Genomic DNA, 21,327 nt, shown 5'->3' with positions numbered 1-21,327 from the left:
ATGATCGAGTGCCTATGGGTTGGTGTCCCTCTATGGCGCCTTGTATGAAGTGGCTCGGATGAGACTGATAAGACTCGTATGGATATTACATAACAAGGAGAAACAACAGGAAAATAAACCTGTATTTCAGTCCATTTTTGGCACTGAAATAGCAGATCATCCATTTCACATTAAATTAATTAGAATTGTGTCGATGCATGAATTCCTCAGAGAACAGATTCTTGATTGTGGACTTGTGGTGTGCCGCCCATCTACATGTCTGCATTACCAGTAACTGTGTTCCCAAGCCATACCTCAGCCAATGTCACTATGATAGAACTGTGCAACGCTCTCTTCCCTTCCAACAGAAAAGTACAGTAGATGTGAGACAGTTTCCTGAATGGAGCCAAACAAGTTTTAAAAAAATCTATGAATAAGCTAAGGCAACACTGTTGGTGATGTCAAAGGAAGTGTACATGTGACCAGAAGATGATTATCTTCAGCACTAATAGAAGTTAATGTGCGGTGGTAGAATGAAATGGTTCTGTATTATGCCTGCATATTCATAATTCATGTTGGGTTACCTTGGGCACTTCAAATATGCAAATCCTCATAGGGTAATCAATGAAAGATGGTCCTAATATTGTTGCACACTTCACATTGATTAATTCATTTAATATGTGGTTTTTGGTGGTCTGCCTCGCACCCATCTATGATCATCCTTCCCTCCAATCCTCATTCCTGAAAATCACAAGTCTACATATGTTCCCTGTCACATTAGTCACATTAATGGGTATGGCATAATGTCTATGTTTAGACCAAACTCACCAAAAATGAAGATCTTTAATTATTTTCCCCAATGTTCTCTGATGTACTCCATGCACATAATAGCAGAGAACTTGTCATATATATATATTAAGGGGAACTTCCTTGCCACCCAGCCACTCTTCAGCAGTACCCCACCTAGAATGCAGTGCATGAGGTGAGGGACCAAACCTTGTGTTCTGCTGTCGGGAGCCTGACCTGACCCTGTGTTCCACAGTTACCTACATTTCTTTCCATTTAGGGTTAATCACATTCAACCTCAAAAGGTTGACTCGAGGCTCACTCACAAATGCTCAGCAGTAATGCCCCTCAGCACTTGTAGGTTAATGTATCCTTGAATCTGCACAGTGGGTACGCAGTGATGTCTAGTGGCGTTTCGAAGAACAAGCAGTTGTATCTCTGAGTGTCCGACTGCATGTCTTGAGTTGGAAAGAGTATGTTTTGTATCCATGGATGGGTGTTTAGTCATAGATTATAGAGTAAATGCCTCAAGTTTATTAACTCTGAGCAACACTCCTAGTCTAATTCACATCAAGATCACACATGGCAGATATTGTAACCCATCAAGAAATTAAATTAAATAATTTGTTTTATTTCAAAGAAAAGCATGAATTTTCAATCAAATATTTAACACCATTCCATGGTATTTTAATCTTTATACTATATCACTTACTCTTCACAATGCATGTGCAATAGACAGTTGCATGAAAGCATAACCATCTGAAAACAAGAAACAAAACCACAATGCTGAAACCGCAAAAGTACGTCAAAGAAAACCGCTAGCTAGAAGGCAAGCTGTAAGCACTGTCAGCATCTCTAGGGGAAGTTTGTGTCTGGGGAAGCATGCAAAGCTCACACAGGGCTTTAAAAGGTGTGCAGGCTGTGAAATGGGTCGGTTGAGTGTGGAACACATGGGTTCGTCCTGTAACATCTGGGTGTTGTTGATGATCCAGTTACTGATGTACAGGATGGGTGATCTGCAAGAGCAGTCCCAGGGGTTCCCCTCCAGGTGGAGGGCCTTCAGGCTCTGCAAAGGCTCCAGTGTCCCATTCAAAAGAGTACTGAGGCGGTTTGATTTCAGGTGAAGTTTCTGGAGATGGTGAGGGCCTTGAAACATGTCAGGGTGTAGCTGTTCTATCTGGTTGTTGTCTAAGTCAAGCTCCTGTAAGTCGGCCAGGGGTGCGAAGACTTGAGGGTGCAAGGCCGCCAAGCGGTTGTTCTGGAGAAGGAGTCTACGTAAGTCATCCAGGGAGTGGAAGGTTGCATATGGGAGATCACGGAGCTGATTGAAGCTGAGATGAAGCTCCTTTAGTGTACCTAACCCATCAAAGCCTGCAGGAGTCAGTGCTGTGAGGTGGTTGTTATCCAAATCCAGCATCTTGAGGCTGCGAAGCTCAGAAAATATGCCTGTGGGAAGATCTTCGATCAGGTTTTCATTCAGCAGGAGCTCTCTCAGGTTTCCAAGGGTAGAAAACTGCTCAGGTTGAAGAGCTGTGAGACGGTTATTGAAAAGCTTCAGGGAGTGGAGTTTAGCCAGACCATGGAAGATGGACTTAGGGAGAGACCTGAGGTGGTTATTGTTCAACTGTAGCTCCCTGAGTCTCTTGGTCTTGTGGAATAGGCCTCTGGGAATCTTGCTTATTGCGTTGTTGTCCAGGTAGAGTGTCCGTAGCCTTCTCAGTCTGGAGAACAAGGCATTGTGGAGGTCAGCTATCTGATTATTGTCCAGCTGGAGTTCCCTTAGCTTAGACACCATGTGAAAGAGCCCTGGTGGTATGTATGAGATATTGTTGCTGTCAAGTTGCAGCTCTCTCAGCATAGTTAGGTTGTGAAACAGGTTCTCTGGAAGGTATGTCAGCCTGTTGTGGTAGAGATCCAGGAGCTCCAGTCTGCATAGATATTGAAACACTTCAGAAGGAAGGGATTGAAGGTTATTGTAGCTCAGATCCAATTGACCGAGATGTGCTAGACCACTCAATGAGTCCTTAGCCATTATGCTCAGATGGTTATTATTCAAAACCAAAATCCTTAGATGGCTTAGCTCAGAGAAAGCATCTTCTGGTAAAAATGTGATGCTGTTCTTCTGGAGGTACAAGCTGTGCAGCTTTGACACATCCTTCAGGGCAGCAACGGGCACAGAATCTAACCTGTTTCCACTGAGGTCCAGATGACTCAGGTTAACTGCTCCACTGAATGTGCCATTCCCAATGCTAACCAAGTTGTTCTTAGACAAAATCAGCTTTACTAATTTGGATGAATTCTCAAACACCCCTTCCTCAAACTCCACAATACTGTTGCTGCTCAGGTGAAGGTCAGTGAGTGCAGGGGCTCCACCCAGTGCCCCGTACTGCAGGCTGTTGATCTGGTTCAGTGTTAGAATGAGCGTATTTAATTGACCAAGGCCTTGTAGGGATCCTGGTTGCAGGGCCTCCATGTTGTTCTCGCTGAGGTCCAGGAAGGTGAGTGCTGAGAGGCCTTGGAGCTGCCGAGGGCCCAATGAACCCAGGTAATTACCCCTGAGAAACAGCTTGACCAGGCTGCTCATGTTGGGCCAGATGAAGTTGGAAGTCAAGGAGACATTGAGACAGTTCTTGGTGAGATCCAGGATCTGCAGCTGCTCCAGTCCACTGGTGGGGAATGCCTCGATCAGGTTGTGGGCCATATAAAGCTCCTCAGTACCATCTGGGAGGTTAGGGAACTTCTTCAGCCTCTTGTCCGGGCAGCTGACTGTGATGTTGTCCAGACATTCACATGGTGAGGCAGGACAGGTAGCAGCTACTGAGATGAGGGCCATGATGACCGTGCTTAAACTCACCAACATTGCGAGGAACTAATGTTGATATGACAGGAAAAGAAATTGGGTCAATGTGAGATCTGAAACAAATATATGAAACTTCTGTTGTGACATAATTCCTGTTTACCAGTACACATCCTGCTCAAGCATGTAATCTATGCCATTTCATTGTTCCTTTCTTTGGATATTCAGTACAATGTCTTGTTAATTATGTAAAAATCTTGCGACACTACAAACTTGTTGGACGCATTTGCAGTTTGTTTTGTTTGTGTTTCAGATTATGTTGTGCCCAATAGAAATGAATGGTAAATAATGTATTGTGTCATTTCGGAATCACTTTTATTGTAAATTAGAATTTAATCTGTTTCAGAACACTTCTACATTCATGTGGATGTTACTGTGATTATGAATGAATCATGAATAATGATGAATGAAAAAGTTACAGGTGCAAAAAGATCATGCCCCCAAAACACGATATTTATGGTAGCATTCACATTTACAAAAAAGTGAGTCCAAGATACATAAAGTGCTTTCATTTCTAAATGATAAAACAGATGAAAATACGCTCAAATGAAAGGTGACATTCTGTACTGTACATAAATACTGTACTGAATGAAAACATTTGATCAAAAATCCAAAATGGCAGAGTATAGAGCCAAATTAAAAGTTTGTCTATAAACATATCAGTACTGTGTAGCAATGAGTACAATATAATTACACTGTGCTTTCCAACTTTTTCCAACTTAACAAATATACAGTTTCCCTGTCACTTATTATAAAATGGAACCCAACAGATTGCTTGGGAGTGACACCATCTGTCTTTACAGTAGATTCCCTTATGTAAAATTCCATCAATAAAACTTTTATTGAGATTTAAGGGTCAACCTGCAGTTCAAACAATAACAAAGCGACACCCCGCCACTCTTTTGGTTAAAAGCTGAGGGATGGGGCTGCAGAAATTTAACATTAATTGTTTGTAGGTGACCAAATACTTATTTTCCACCATAATTTGCAAATAAATTCATTAAAAATCCTACAATGTGATTTTTTTTCTCATTTTATCTGTCATAGTTGAAGTGTACCTATGATGAAAATTACAGGCCTCTCTCATCTTTTTAAGTGGGAGAACTTGCACAATTGGTGGCTGACTAAATACTTTTTTGCCCCACTGTATATTCTTCAAGAATCAATGGGTATAATATCATTAATTTTAAAGTCTAAAAATGAATGTTGCAAGGCCAATTGCCCCTTTAAGGACTTGCATGTTTATCATATTTTAGTAATGACAAAAGTGTAAAATATGTGCATGCATTTCATTCTCACTTTGAAAGTAAGAGTAAATGCACAGTTGCATACAAATATTTAACCAACATTTTTATTCACTAATCATAAGTCAACTTACCTTTGAGGAGGAGAGATTTGTGCTGCATGTGATTGTAGTGAAGTCATAAATTGTGAAAGGCACTTGCTTTTAAAGGTGAGGGTTTTAGGTGTCGGAAACTTTTTTTCAGAATATTACAATTTGTCAGCACAAATGTTGTGGTTTAGAGCCTCTATCTGTGACATCAGATCAGTCTCATATTTGATTACCACAGAAAGCTAAGCAGGTGTCTAGAGGTGAGAGATGCATGTCAGTACCAAGAAAATTAAATAAACCACTTCAAAGCTTAGTCTGTGACTGCACTGCAATCAGTCTAGTCTGTGTCTAGGGTATACTGATAATATCTTGCTGTGTTTGATAATGTAGAACAGGTATTCCCAAACTGGGGTACGTGGAATGCCATCAGGGTATGCCGAGTAAAAAAAAAATAATAATAAATAAATCACATTTTCAAACAGTTCATTTATATTTTCCAACAGGGCTATACATCTGGGTGAGGTTTTTTTCTCACCTGAGTAGCCTCGTTTCACTGCCAAAACTAAAATTAAACTATCTAGTGTTCAGCGAAATAACAACACAATGTCAGATACAGGTAGCCTCGTCAAATAATTAACGGGAATTCACGGGAATTCCACTAACAGTCTGTATGTAGCCAAACGTAGCTGCTGCTCATTTCGTTTGCTCGAAAATTTATGGTTAAAATGTTTTTTGTAAAAAGTAAGGCCCTCGTCCATAGAGACACATACCAGCTCTACTGGTAGTACTGCTATTACCAGCAGTACTACACCTGCACCTGTCGACGACACAAGTTGTTCTGCTTCCACGAGCACATCCAATGCTAGCATCAGTAATTCTACATTTGTTGTTAGCCCAGCTAGCATGGACACTGACAGATGTGAATATGATGCAGCTGAAGAGCTACTGCCCCCTTACCCGGGAAAGCACTGAACAACAGACAGGGACGTTGGACCCTCGAAGAGGTGCAAATATGATGAGAACTACATTGATTTGGTGTTCACTTATATTGGGAGTAGTGCCTTTCCCCAGCCACAGTGTGTTATTAGTGCAAAAGTACTATCTCACAATTTAATGAAACCTTCACTCTTGCGCAGACATTTAGAAACAAAACATGCCAATTTGAAAAAAAAACGCTGCGGGAGTATTTGAGCGAGATATAAGGTGACTTTCGAGTAGTAAGATATGTATAAAAGTAACAGATAGCATTAATAAGAAAGGGCTAGAAGCGTCTTATAAGCTACCGAGTGGCTATGACAGGCAAGCCCCATACTATTGTGGAGGACTAATTGTTCCTGCTGCTGTGGATATGGCTGGGACAATGCTGGAGGAAAGGCCAAAAAAACTATACAGACAATGCCTTCATCAAACAACCCTGTTTCACGATGCATCAGTGACATGGCAGGGGATGTTTTAAACAATTACTTTGCATACAAGCCAGTGAATTCTATACATTACAGCTGGATGAGTCAACAGACGTGGCGGGCCTGGCACAGACGTCCTCTTCAGGGGGGGGGGGTCTGGGTCAGAGTATCCTGCCTTGGCAAATCGCGCTGTTATGACACTGATGCCCTTTGCAACCACATACCTATATGAGAGTGGATTCTCGGCCCTCACTATCATGAAAACTAAATACAGGCACAGACAGAGTGTGGAAAAAGACTGAGACTCTCTCCAATACAACCCAACATTGCAGAGTTACAGTGCCTTGCGAAAGTATTCGGCCCCCTTGAACTTTGCGACCTTTTGCCACATTTCAGGCTTCAAACATAAAGATATAAAACTGTATTTTTTTGTGAAGAATCAACAACAAGTGGGGCACAATCATGAAGTGGAACGACATTTATTGGATATTTCAAACTTTTTTAACAAATCAAAAACTGAAAAATTGGGCGTGCAAAATTATTCAGCCCCCATAAGTTAATACTTTGTAGCGCCACCTTTTGCTGTGATTACAGCTGTAAGTCGCTTGGGGTATGTCTCTATCAGTTTTGCACATCGAGAGACTGAAATTTTTTCCCATTCCTCCTTGCAAAACAGCTCGAGCTCAGTGAGGTTGGATGGAGAGCATTTGTGAACAGCAGTTTTCAGTTCTTTCCACAGATTCTCGATTGGATTCAGGTCTGGACTTTGACTTGGCCATTCTAACACCTGGATATGTTAATTTTTGAACCATTCCATTGTAGATTTTGCTTTATGTTTTGGATCATTGTCTTGTTGGAAGACAAATCTCAGTCCCAGTCTCAGGTCTTTTGCAGACTCCATCAGGTTTTCTTCCAGAATGGTCCTGTATTTGGCTCCATCCATCTTCCCATCAATTTTAACCATCTTCCCTGTCCCTGCTGAAGAAAAGCAGGCCCAAACCATGATGCTGCCACCATCATGTTTGACAGTGGGGATGGTGTGTTCAGCTGTGTTGCTTTTACGCCAAACATAACGTTTTGCATTGTTGCCAAAAAGTTCAATTTTGGTTTCATCTGACCAGAGCACCATCTTCCACATGTTTGGTGTGTCTCCCAGGTGGCTTGTGGCAAACTTTAAACGACACTTTTTATGGATATCTTTAAGAAATGGCTTTCTTCTTGCCACTCTTCCATAAAGGCCAGATTTGTGCAAAATACGACTGATTGTTGTCCTATGGACAGAGTCTCCCACCTCAGCTGTAGATCTCTGCAGTTCATCCAGAGTGATCATGGGCCTCTTGGCTGCATCTCTGATCAGTCTTCTCCTTGTATGAGCTGAAAGTTTAGAGGGACGGCCAGGTCTTGGTAGATTTGCAGTGGTCTGATACTCCTTCCATTTCAATATTATCGCTTGCACAGTGCTCCTTGGGATGTTTAAAGCTTGGGAAATATTTTTGTATCCAAATCCGGCTTTAAACTTCTTCACAACAGTATCTCGGACCTGCCTGGTGTGTTCCTTGTTCTTCATGATGCTCTCTGCGCTTTTAATGGACCTCTGAGACTATCACAGTGCAGGTGCATTTATACGGAGACTTGATTACACACAGGTGGATTGTATTTATCATCATTAGTCATTTAGGTCCACATTGGATCACTCAGAGATCCTCACTGAACTTCTGGAGAGAGTTTGCTGCACTGAAAGTAAAGGGGCTGAATAATTTTGCACGCCCAATTTTTCAGTTTTTGATTTGTTAAAAAAGTTTGAAATATCCAATAAATGTCGTTCCACTTCTTGATTGTGTCCCACTTGTTGTTGATTCTTCACAAAAAAATACAGTTTTATATCTTTATGTTTGAAGCCTGAAATGTGGCAAAAGGTCGCAAAGTTCAAGGGGGCCGAATACTTTCGCATGGCACTGTATATGCATACTTTCAAGCACACCCTTCTCATTAACTTGTGGTGATTTATCCTCAATTTTTAAGGAACAAATACGGTTTTTACATGTAAGATGGCTAAGTAAAGAGCAAAATGATTGATTATTATTATATTATTATTTGTGCCCTGGTCCTATAAGAGCTCTTTGTCACTTCTCACGAGCCAGGTTGTGACAAACTCACACTCATTCTTATGTTTAATGAATGTATCGTATAGTGTGTGTGTGGCAGGCTTACAATGAAGGCAAAAAACAACATTTGAGAGTGCGCTGACCCTGGTGCTAGAGAGGGTACGCAGCTGGAGGTTGAATGTTTTAAGGGGTACGGGACTTTAAAAAGTTTGGGAACCACTAATGTAGAAAATGCAAAAGGCACACACATTTTGATGGGAAATATAGTATTTGTATTAGTAAGAGAGAGAGAGAGCGAAAGAGAAAGAGAGAGAGAGAGTAAGATAGGGAGAGAATGCAGCGATGGTCTGTTTAGTTGATTCACTTCCTATTTATTTTTTCCTTCTATAATGTATTAGTTTCAATCACCAAGCATATATCTGAGAGCCTTGAAGCATGGCAAGTAAGCTATGCTAGATGAAAGTGAGACCTTTTTGTAAGATGTCTTTCCAGGCTCTTTTTCGAGTGGCTCTGGTCATTTTCTCCCTTTTAAGCATTTTGTGATCAACTTGATCTCATAATAGATGCAGACATAAAGGTTAATGGTAGAGAGTGGGACAATTCAATTTGTGACTCAAAATGTGGCAAGAGGTTCATCTAAATGCTGAAACTTGAAACAAGGATGAAAGATTAAAGTACTGTAGGCCAATGTGCTTCCCCGGCTGTTTTGAATAGGCCTCCCTGTGGTTCCAGTTCAAACTCACACCAGTTCGGAGACTGGAAGTACTTTGATTTCCTGATGCTGCACTCTACCCTCTCTCTTATATAGACTACACAAATGGAAGAGGGTTTTCGGGCTCAAAGCAGCAGGCGATCACCATGTCACAATTATAATGTTAAAAAGGGGGGTTTGTTGATGATGCAACAAAACACTGCCACCACATAACAAGTAAAAGAAAACAGAATCATTGACAACCACAAGATGACGCCATCACAACAGTAATAAGGATGCCTCTGGCCGTGATGAGGCTACTACTCCACTAGGTGGCCCTCTATAACCTAACATAATTTGCAACACAGCACAGAGAGCAAACAGGATGACATTGCAATTTCTCACCAACAAGATGTTATTTAAAAATGTCAATCAGCAAACAAGGTAAACATAACAAGCAAAAGTATGATAACTATATATGAGATATTAGAAAAAATTATTTCCAAAAAAGCCACTCTTGCCTATTTCAATGTTAACCTAACCAATGCATTATTCTGTTGCCCATATACTCTTGAAACCCATAATCTATACAATCAATGGTCTTTATTTGTATATATTTGATTCCTTTAACAATTTGCATTCATATTAAAAGTTGGACAACATCTTCAAGCATATTTGAATTACAGCCAAGTCTCATCATATATAATAATGATTCTATTGCCTGATTTTGTTCACAAAAAAAGGTATTTGTAAACTTTGAACAGCAACAACCTGGGGTTCAAAGACAGTCAGGATTGGACAGACACTTGATTAAGGGCAGAACATAGCCTCCAATGTGCCTCCAGACATCATAATCTCTGCCAGATTAGAGATTAATGCAGTGGGAGGCATGGGGGGTTGGCCATGGTACTGCCTTCCAACAGCTGTAATTAGAGCATTGAGATGACTAGGTCTGAAATACAGTAGGTCAACTGGAATAGAGAGAAGTTGCAGTAGTTTGTAACTCTCCTCCATTTGAGGATATGTAAAGCATTTTGGATAACAGCTGATACTGTTCATGTTGCCATGTGATGTATAGGTCTACACTGAGTATGCATGTTTTTTAATAATAATGTAGAAGCCAAATAGTTCACATGGTTCAATACTCTGTCAGCTGAAGGTATGTTTGGAATGAATGGGCTACTAATGGGTTATTAATACAGTACTAATACTATTCATTTATGAAGCTATATCCAATCAGATTTGCCAAGAGTCTTGAGTCAGACAGTGGAGGCTCTGTTGGACAGCAGACCTGACTGGAGGTGGTTTGTGTTCAGTTCCTCAGGGTCAGCCAGGGTTGCAGTGGTGGGGCTGGGCCCTGGTCGATCACCCTCACCCGCTCCGTGTGCACACATCACTTACAATCATGTCTCGGCTCTCTCCATGGTACATGGAAAGAGCAGCATCATCTGACGCCCACACTTTACCTGCCTTCGCACATACCCCATTACGAGTATTGAAAATTCCACATAAAGTGGTTCCCAAATGATTTGGTCCCAAATGACTGCCTAATTGATGTTGAGGACTCACTTTCACACACTGCTCTATCACCCATGCGAAACCAAGAAAAGAGCTAAACCAACATTCACTATATGCCTATCTCAATAACAAAATACTGAGTGCCCAGGGACCACAGCAGAAGGAGGTGTTCATGGGCCCGACCCTCTCGTGTCCGATTTGTACAGGTGAGACTATAGTCTTTGGTGATGTGCTTCTGCTGTCATCACCCACTTGGTATAATCAATAAATAGACATGAATAATATAGATAGATTAAAACATAAATTATATACACCAGAGAACAGATGGTTTGTTCTCACAACAATATAAATTACAAGTGGAGGGAAAATTACATAAAAGTGCAGTAGTTTGTTGCTTTGTTAAAGTGTGTCTTCTTCAGACAGGGCCCTGTCGCCCCTGTTGTCAAATGCCCAAGAGATGCTGTCTGCAGCGTCAAGTGATGACATTACTGTACAGAATATTGCTTGCCAACGTGGTTGACGTGTGGCTGGTGCTGGTAACTGCTGTTCTACCAATGAATGAATGGGGGGATTGTCTCTTTAAGAATATGGGGGAAGGGTGTGTAACTGAGCCACCGACGCAGCCCTGCCTATTATTTCTCTTGAGGTCCTTCCCTCTTGCTCTTGTCATACAGTTTGGAGATGCCGTTTTCTGTAGGCAAATGTTACAATTGATAGTTATGTAGGATATCTGTGAGAGTCAAAGTTAAATCATTTTTCGAACGTTGAGTGTTATTCGACGGCTACTTTTTCAGGAAGTGGTCCATCACGTGCAGAAAGAGAAAGGGGGGTAACAGTACATTCGCCGATGCTCTATCCGCAATTGTCATGTCGTTGTATTGTTTCTTTTGACGGTTAATTATTTATTAATTAACTATGAAATGTGGGCTGGCAATTAGGCTTAAGTCGTTCAGTGTTTTGCCTTGGGAGTGGTTGGTTTTGCGAGCATTATTTGGCACCCCCCAAAAAATACATATTTTTCAACGACAGACATCCACCCATGGTCGTGGTACGCGCAGGCTACCTGACCAATGTTTTTTGTTTTGACAATTGTTTTTTTTATCGGATATAACAAACTGCTCTGTTCCTGACATACACCCACATTCATCACTGGAAACACAGAATTGCTTTCAAAAAATTGTTTTAGTATAGTAATGTTGCGATAGTGACAAGAAACCTATTTTGGGTTCATTTTAATTCCAGAATGAGGTATATCATTGATGCCTTTCTTCACATGAAGAATCAACCAAACATGAAGTGGATAGCCTAGAAGGCTATTCGGACAGTTTTCTAGACAATTGTCGTGTTCGGTGTTGGCTTTTTACAATGAAAATGAGTATTTGAGGATACAATTCTGTCTCACTGCTCTCGAACCTGGGGTTGCCGGTAGGAAAGGCGTCTATTGCCTTGGAACACTGGCTAGGCGGTGGACCGGCCAATGTCGACCGTTATCTTCGGTAGAATATAATCCTGTATATAACTGTTACCTACATAAAAACCAAGTAGCCTAATAGAAAGGATACCTCAGGGACAATGTCTTCTCGTGCAGCACTACCTGGGAACGAGCGGAAATCGGACCAAGTAAGTATTTAATACATTTTATTGTCTTGTATAATCTTTTGTAGAGGTCTGACTGTCATGTGCATTACACCCTTTAAATGGAACAGTGGCATGGAATCAAGCTAGGTGACATATCAACGTACTAAAAAATGACAGGAGGATGCATAAAGCCGATACAATCATTGATTGCTGGCTGGCTGTAGCCTATTTGCACTGCTGTTTAAACCATCATTCATTCACTCTGTACATTTTGTTCAAGTGAACAGAATAACCCATAATACATAATTTTGAGAGAGAGCACATGCTGCGCCTAGAAAGTCTGTAAATCAATAATGATACATCTATAACACTGTCATACCATTATGTAATAATATGTCAATTCAATGTGACACATGTGGCCTAGCTAATGCAGTGGCAGGTTTGTATACAGTCTCCCAGGCACAGATATGTCACTTTGGTTTCATTGTTTGCTTCACACATTTTTTTTTAGGAATGGTGAAAAGAGGACATTCCGTTAATCATCATCGAAAAGCTCTATACCTCTTCTAATTCCCGTCAATCATGAAGGGGATGTTTGGCTTGAGTCTAGTCTGCTCAGTACAGTATCAATGCTGTAGAATAACAGAGCTTAAATAACAAGTAGCTCACCAGTTTTGCACAGACCTTCTTGACGGATGACTGGCATTTAAAGACGTGGATGTTGATTAAGACAGCCCCCCGCACCTCTCTGATTCAGAGGGGTTGGGTTAAATGCGCAAGACACATTTCAGTTGAAGGCATTCAGTTGTACAACTGACTAGGTATCCCCCTTTCCCTTTACAGCTAGACCGTTTTATATGTTTACTGACAGGGATCCTCGGCCAGACACTTTTAGAAGTGTGAAAATCCACCCTGTATTTTGATCACACCATTGGACGGGCCCCAGTTTATTTCTTTATTTACATAGACGAACAATAGATAGATAGACAATTATATTATGCCACGCCCACATAGCATATTATGTTCTTCTGATTGTTGTTGCTTTTATTTGTTGATCATCCTCTGCTACAATAAATATCCATTCAAATCCTATATCTAAGCAGGTCTCACATTATCATGCCACTGACTTGGTGCTTCCTGGAAGGAATGGCATGCAAGAGTGACACCATCAAAGGCAGATAGATTCACTACAAAAGCATTTGAGTTGAATTGACAAAGCATTTTTGACAGGTGGATATATCGGAGAGGTGTAGGGTCTGTCTAGCCCTGCTGTGCCCACCCTCATCCATAATATTAGGGCATGTCATGATGTTGGTTGATTGGTGTGGGTGCAGGGCTAAATTAGGATAATATTACGCAACTACAATACATGACCTGAGCTTACATTGTTTTTCAAAAATATTTATTAAAAGAAAGGGCATAGAAATCTTCGAGACATTCATGAAGCAGATCATGCTTGTTGTCCTCTTCAGAAAGGACTAGACGAGAGTACATTTTTGATAACATGATTCTCTTAATTTCGCTTCGAGGAATACAACACAGAGTCTTGTGTGAAAGCCCCTGTTGTTCAAAATTACTGTGTAATCTCGCTCTCCGTGGCTGAAGTGAGTAAAACTTTTAAACAGGTTAACACTCGCAAGGCTGCCAGGCCAGACGGAATATCAGGGCATATTCTCAAAGCATGCGCAGACCAGTTGGCAAGTGTGACATTTTCAATCTGTCCTTGCCTGGCCTAGTCTGTAATCCCAAAGACAGTTTTAAAGCATGATATGAAGAAAATGTAGTCAAAACAAAATCAAATGCTATTTGTCACATGCGCGGAATACAACAGGTGTAGGTAGACCTTACAGTGAAATGCTTACTTACTGGGCAGTCCCTCAACCAACAATGCAGTTTAAAGAAAACTTTGAAAAGCCTATTTCAGAAAAAAGAATAGCATACTTGTCCTTATGTGGCTATGCCAAATGGTTGTGGGCTACACTAGTTCATTTAGCAGACAAATTTTGCTTATAATTCCATGGCATTATTTTATATTATTTTATAGTATGAAGAATACAAAGCTGAATAAAATAGAAACATTTTCTCAAAACGATTTGAGGGAGTGCACTCATGCGGCTATTCTGTGTTGAGCAGCTAACAAAGAAATAGGCACTCCTATATGCTTAATTTAGAGTTTTTAATGTAACTTTAGTTGTTCTACAAACGTTGGGCCTTATGTTTTGATTTTTAATACATTGTAAGGCTGCATGATGAGACGAATGATTTGAAAGAAGTTGCTTGAAAGCACAATGGGGAAATGGCTACCTAAATATGATCCCCAATCAGAGACAACGATAAACAGCTGCCTCTGATTGGGAACCATACCAGGCCAACATAAGACATATAATTCCCCCATATAACCCACCCTTAATCACACCCGATCTAACCAACAGCTCTCTATGGTCAGGGCGTGACAATATTGAAGATATTTGAAAAACTGTCCACATTTACTTTTTGTCAGCCAAGAAGATGAGTAGGCCTAACGAACAGCAAAAGCACTAGGCTATGTCAATCTACTATCCCCCATAGTACAGACGCAACGGATCAGAACGTTTTGCTTAAAATGTTAATAAACTATTAGGCTATTTCTTCACATTATAAGCACAGCAATGCGCACATGGTAGTAGTCTGTAAGCATGAATGTTCCATTAGCGGAAAACACCATTATCAAAAGTGACCCCAAATGCAATTATGCATGTACAGTTGAAGTCGGAAGTTTACATACACTTAGGTTGGAGTCATTAAAACTAGTTTTTCAACCACTCCACAAATTTCTTGTGAACAAACTATAGTTTTGGCAAGTCGATTAGGACATCTACTTTGTGCATGACACAAGTAATTGTTCCAACAATTGTTTACAGACAGATTATTTCACTTATAATTCACTGTATCACAATTCCAGTGGGTCAGAAGTTTACATACACTAAGTTGACTGTGCCTTTAACCAGCTTGGAAAAATCCAGAAAATGATGTCATGGCTTTAGAAGCTTCTGATAGGCTAATTGACATCATTTGAGTCAATTGGAGGTGTACCTGTGGATGTATTTCAAGGCCTACCTTTAAACTCAGTGCCTCTTTGCTTGGCATCATAGGAAAATCAAAAGAAATCATCCAAGACCTCAAAAAAAATTGCAGACCTCCACAAGTCTGGTTCATCCTTGGAAGCAATTTCCAAACGCCTGAAGGTACCACTTTCATCTGTACAATCAATAGTACGCAGGTATCAACAACATGGGACCATGCAGCCGTCATACTGTTCAGGAAGGAGACGCGTTCTGTCTCCTAGAGATGAACGTACTTTGGTGCGAAGAAGTTCAAATCAATCCCAGAACAACAGCAAAGAACCTTGTGAAGATGCTGGAGGAAACAGGTACAAAAGTATCTATATCCACAGTAAAACAAGTCCTATATCGACATAACCTGAAAGGCAACTGAGCAAGGAAGAAGCCACTGCTCCAAAACCGCCATATAAAAGCCAGACTACGGTTTGCAACTGCACATGGGGACAAATATTGCACTTTTTGGAGAACTGTTTGGAGGAATAAGGGGAGGCTTGCAAGCCGAAGAACACCATCCCAACCGTGAAGCACTGGGGTGGCAGCATCATGTTGTGGGGGTGCTTTGCTGCAGGAGGGACTGGTGCACTTCACAAAATAAATGGCATCATGAGGAGGGTGTGGATATATTGAAGCAACATCTCAAGACATCAGTCAGGAAGTTAAAGCTTGTTCGCAAATGGGTCTTCCAAGAGGACACTGACCCCAAGCATACTTCCAAAGTTGTGGAAAATGGCTTAAGGACAACAAAGTCAAGGTATTGGAGTGGCCATCACAAAGCCCTGACCTCATCCAATAGAACATTTGTGGGCAGAACTGAAAAAGCGTGTGTGAGCAAGGAGGCCTACAAACCTGACTCAGTTACACCAGCTCTGTCAGGCCAAAATTCACCCAACTTATTGTGGGAAGCTTGTGGAAGGCTACCTGAACCGTTTGACCCAAGTTAAACAATTATTATTAATTTATTTTACCCCCCTTTTTCTCCCCAATTTCGTGGTATCCAATTGTTAGCAGTTAGGGTCTTGTCTCATCGCTACAACTCCCGTACGGGCCCGGGAGAGACGAAGGTCGAAAGCCATGCGTCCTCCAAAACACAACCCAACCAAGCCACACTGCTTCTTAACACAGCGCGCATCCAACCCGGAAGCCAGCCGCACCAATGTGTCGGAGGAAACACCGTGCACCTGGCGACCTGGTTAGCGTGCACTGCGCCCGGCCCGCCACAGGAGTCGCTAGTGCGCGATGAGACAAGGATAACCCTGCCGGCCAAACCCTCCCTAACCCGGACGACACTAGGCCAATTGTGCATCGCCCTATGGACCTCCTGGTCGCGGCCAGCCCCCGACAGAGCCTGGGCTTGGACCCAGAGTCTCTGGTGGCACAGCTAGACCACTGCGCCACTCGGGAGGCCTAAGTTAAACAATTTAAAGGCAATGCTACCAAATACTAATTGAGTGTATGTAAACTTCTGACCCACTGGAAATGTGATGGAAGAAATAAAAGTCAATTATTTTCTTTACTATTATTCTGACATTTCACAATCTTAAAATAAAGTGGTGATTCTAACGGACCTAAAATGAATTTTTACTAGGATTAAATGTCAGGTATTGTGAAAAACTGAGTTTAAATGTATTTGGCTAAGGTGTATGTAAACTTCAGACTTCAACTGTAAGTATTCAGATCCTTTGCTATGAGACTCGAAATTGAGCTCAAGTGCATCCTGTTTCCATTGATCATCCTTGAGATGTTTCTACAACTTGATTGGCATACACCTGTGATAAATTCAATTGATTGGACATGATTTGGAAAGGCACACATCTGTCTATGTAAGGTCCCACAGTTGACAGTGTGTGTCAGAGCAAAAACCAAGCCATCAGGTCAAAGGGAAGTGTCTGTAGAGCTCTGAGACAGGATTGTGTCGAGGCACAGATCTGGGGAAGTGTCCCCCCAAAAAATCTGCGTCATTGACAGTCCCCAAGTCCATTTTTAAATGAAAGAAGGTGACCAAGGACCTGATGGTCACTCCGAGAGAGCTCCAGAGTTCCTCTGTGGAGATGGGAGAACCTTCCAGAAGGGCAACCATCTCTGCAGCGCTCTACCAATCAGGCCTGTATGGTAGAGTGGCCAGACAGAAGCCCCTCCTCAGTAAAAGGCACATGACAGTCCACATGACAGTTTGCCAAAAGGCACCTAAAGACTCTCAGACCATGAGAGACAAGATTCTCTGATCTGAAGAAACCAAGATTGAACTCTTTGGCCTGAATGCCAAGCGTCACGCCTGGAGGAAACCTGGCACCATCCCTACTGTGAACCAAGGTGGTGGCAGAATCATGCTGTGGGGATGTTTTTCAGTGGCAGTGACTGCTTAGACTAGTCAGGATCGAGGGAAAAACTAATAAAGCAAAGTACAGAGATATCCTTGAGTGGCCCAGCCAGAGCCTGGAATTGAACCCGATTGACCTGAAAATACGAGCAATGGACATTAGACTGGTGGAAATCTGTCATTTGGTCTGATGAATCCAAATTTGAGATTTGTGGTTCCAACCGCTGTGTCTTTGTGAGATGCAGAGTAGGTGAACAGATGATCTCCGCATGTGTGGTTTCCATCGTGAAGCATGGAGGAGGAGGAGTGATGGTGCTTTGCTGGTGACACTGTCAGTGATTTATGTCAGTGATTTGTTCAAAAGTTTGGGGTCACTGAGAAATGTCCTTGTTTTTGAAAGAAAAGCTATTTTTTGTCTATTATAATAACATCAAATTGATCGGAAATACATTATAGACATTGTTAATGTTGTAAATGACTATTGGAGCTGGAAACGGCAATATTTTATGGAATATCTACATAGGCGTATAGAGGCCCATTATCAGCAACCATCACTCCTGTGTTCCAATGGCACGTTGTGTTAGCTAATCCAAGTTTGTCATTTTAAAAGGCTAATTGATATTTAGAAAACTATTTTTCAATTATGTTATTACAGCTGAAAACTGTTGTTCTGATTAAAGAAACAATTAAACTGGCCTTCTTTAGACTTGTTGAGTATCTGGAACATCGGCATTTGTGGGTTGGATTACAGGCTCAAAATGGCTAGAAACAAGACCTTTCTTCTGAAACTCGTCAGTCTATTCTTGTTCTGAGAAATGAAGGCTATTTCATACGAGAAATTGCCAAGAAATTGAACAGCGCTGTACAGCGTTGTGTACAGAACAGCGCAAACTAGCTCTAACCATAACAGAAAGAGGAGTGGGAGGCCCAACTGAGCAAGAGGACAAGTACATTAGAGTGTCTAGTTTGAGAAACAGATGCCTCACAAGTCCTCAGCTGGTAGCTTCATTAAATAGTACCCACAAAACACGAGTCTCAACGTCAACAGTGAAGAGGCGACTTCGGGATGCTGGACTTCTAGGCAGAGTTCCTCTGTCCAGTGTCTGTGTTCTTCTGCCCATCTTAATCTTTTATTTTTATTGGCCAGTCTGAGATATGGCTTTTTCTTTGCAACTCTGCCTAAAAGGCCAGCATACCGAAGTCGCTTCTTCACTGTTGACGTTGAGACTGGTGTTTTGCGAGTACTATTTAATGAATCTGCCGGTTGAGGACTTGTGAGGGATCTGTTTGTGTCATGCACAAAGTAGATGTCCTAACTGACTTGCCAAAACTATAGTTTGTTAACAGGAAATTTGTGTAGTGGTTGAAAAATGAGTTTTAATGACTCCAACCTAAGTGTATGTAATCTTCTGACTTCAACTGTATGTAAAACACAGGGAAATCCAATATTCTGCTGCACTGGCCCTTTAACAAAAACCACATGTTGGTTGTCCTTTATGTGACAGAAATGTTGCAGGTCAGGGATCGAAATGATTGACCTGCTCTTGCTGTCAACTGGGTCACACGCTCCTCTTGTTTGAAATCTCTCCATGGAAACCCAGGAGTGTTTTGCTTCCCAGTCCACTTTCCTCCCAGTTCGACATCTATGCTGAGTGAAAGGTGGTGGCGTAAAATGAGAAAGCCCACACCGGTCTCCTCATATTATGTTGCCCGCACCATACCTCCCAGAAAGCCCCATCTGTAATTAAAATGATTTTAGATTGTATCGTCTTCCTCGATCTCGTTCCCTGGGACAGCCTGGGGGTGTGTGGGAGAGTGAAAATGTGTTGCGTGGAGGTTGACGTAGTGTATCAGGCAGGATATGTGCACAGTAGGGTGGGACGGGGCATTTATATACTTAACATTTTGGTAAATCATTGGTAACAACAAACCAGACCTGTGAGGCTGTTGGCCTAAAATGAAGAATTTCTTGAGGGTAGCATATTTGGCTCAGTAAACAGTTGATACAACCACCATTTTCAATATTCACATGAGTTTTTCTGCTCGAATAGATGATAGGCCTACACATTGAAGAAGACTAACCAGAAGATGACATGATGTTCAAACTCCAAATGGGGTTTCACTTGTGTTGTGCCCTTGTGTAAGACGTCTTCCTATATCCTTGTACATCAATCTGTGTAAGCCTAATCATTGTAATTCCATGTCTGTAAAGCAAAGGAATTTGTTATGTAGGTCAGCCTAATGATACTTATTCAATGGAATATTATCTCTCTATCATCATAACTTGAATAATAAACCTAACAACACACATGGTGGCACACATTAGTCATCCAGATTTGAGATTTGCATAATCGCACTTGCTTCGCACCTCCCGCTCCAGCATGTCCCAGGGATCCAAGTCGCTATGAGTCAGGCCACTAATGCTGTCTTAGCGCTGGTACAGTTTCGCACCCCCCTGCATTGTGACATCCTCTGTATGCCCCTCATTCTCTCGCTTCTATCAGCACCATCTGGTAGAGGGACCTTTACTCTCACTCTCCAGTTGCCCAGCCAGTCCCGTGAATGGAGCCCATGTAGGCCCCGTTTCTGTTGTTTTGATCAGTACCTTTACTTACCTCTATACATTTCTTATCCAGCTCAGCTTGCAAATTCGGCCCAAATACAAATAACCCTCCATATTGTGAACAAACTCTTAGTCATACATTTTGCATATAAACTTTTTGTTGTATTTACCTGTCAATAGTTTATGGCCCCTTTGCAAATAATTCACAAGCCTGTATAATGCAACCAGATGCAGGTCTGAATGAATGAACAGGTTTTTCCCGGTGGCACAGAACAGAGCCATTGTGTGGCCTTGCGTTGATGGATTCATGATTTGGCCGGTGTGGTCGGATCCCCTTGTTGATGGGTTCATGATTTGGCTGTCTCTAAATGGAAAGGACTCCTCAAATCCGATTGGAGCCATGCAGGTCACGTAGGAATGTTCACAGTCTGTTGAATTGCATTGAACAGAACCTCGTATCAATGGTGGGCTATACATGACCTGCTCATATTGGTAAAGATGACTATCGTCTAGTAGAAAGGAACTTGACTTACTCCCATTTATATGACCAAGCAAGCCTAAGTATCAGGCTAGTTTTTGGTTGTGTTGAACTGGTTTATTTGGAAAGCTGTCAGGACAGGAGTCTATTTGAATTGCTTCAAGAACATTTGCACACAGCTCTCTGCACTGTTACGTAACCGTTGCACTCTGGTGTCACTTTACCTGTGCGTCTCCAGGGTTGAGTAAAGGGCTGGGCGATACTGTATATCGTGGAGACTAGTATACCGGTATGGATTTTTACAATACCGTCTATAAAGGTATTTTGAAACAATGCTAAATAAATGCAAAGTTCTACAAATTTGACTTTCACTGTCAATGTTGTCCTAGTTTGGTTGAGTATAAAACAATCAGAACTTAGAAAGACCAATGAAATCACTTAGAAATAACGTGTGGCCTTTCTAGAGTCATTCACTACTTCTAGAACTTATTAAGATCTTGTAATATTCAGAAACTTAAAATACCGCCATACCGTGAAACATATTGTGATGTGATATTTTGTCCATATTGCCCAGCCCTAGCTGAGTGGGTTACCTAGCGATGCATAAGACAGCTGTTT

General features: G+C 41.6%; 2 protein-coding genes across 6 annotated transcripts in view; one reads left to right on the top strand and one right to left on the bottom strand.

The window, feature by feature from the left end:
- Positions 1-1,555: 1,555 nt before the first annotated feature.
- On the bottom strand, positions 1,556-3,625 carry LOC139382982 (insulin-like growth factor-binding protein complex acid labile subunit). Its single transcript, XM_071127262.1, has one exon. The coding sequence runs from the start codon at positions 3,623-3,625 to the stop codon at positions 1,571-1,573; it is 2,055 nt and encodes a 684-aa protein (XP_070983363.1). The 3' UTR covers positions 1,556-1,570.
- Positions 3,626-11,316: 7,691 nt separating this feature from the next.
- LOC139383168 (MAP/microtubule affinity-regulating kinase 4-like) overlaps positions 11,317-21,327 on the top strand; it is a 56,541-nt gene continuing 46,530 nt past the window's right edge. For 4 of the 5 annotated variants that reach the window (XM_071127545.1, XM_071127547.1, XM_071127549.1 and 1 more), the window contains exon 1: positions 11,343-12,292. In XM_071127545.1, the coding sequence (XP_070983646.1) occupies positions 12,245-12,292 (48 nt within the window). In that variant the 5' untranslated portion in view covers positions 11,343-12,244. Of the gene's footprint in view, positions 12,293-21,327 lie in introns of all 5 variants that reach the window. The other variant, XM_071127546.1, reaches the window with a different exon arrangement.

The sequence above is a fragment of the Oncorhynchus clarkii genome, chromosome 24, assembly GCF_045791955.1.
Source record: "Oncorhynchus clarkii lewisi isolate Uvic-CL-2024 chromosome 24, UVic_Ocla_1.0, whole genome shotgun sequence".
Classification (NCBI taxonomy): domain Eukaryota; kingdom Metazoa; phylum Chordata; class Actinopteri; order Salmoniformes; family Salmonidae; genus Oncorhynchus; species Oncorhynchus clarkii.
Note: the sequence above shows the minus strand (reverse complement) of the source record. Positions and strands in the feature narration are given on the sequence as shown.

Coding starts and splice junctions, on each gene's coding strand:
- LOC139382982 (XM_071127262.1), bottom strand. CDS start 3,625: ATGTTGGTGAGTTTAAGCACGGTCATCATGGCCCTCATCTCAGTAGCT.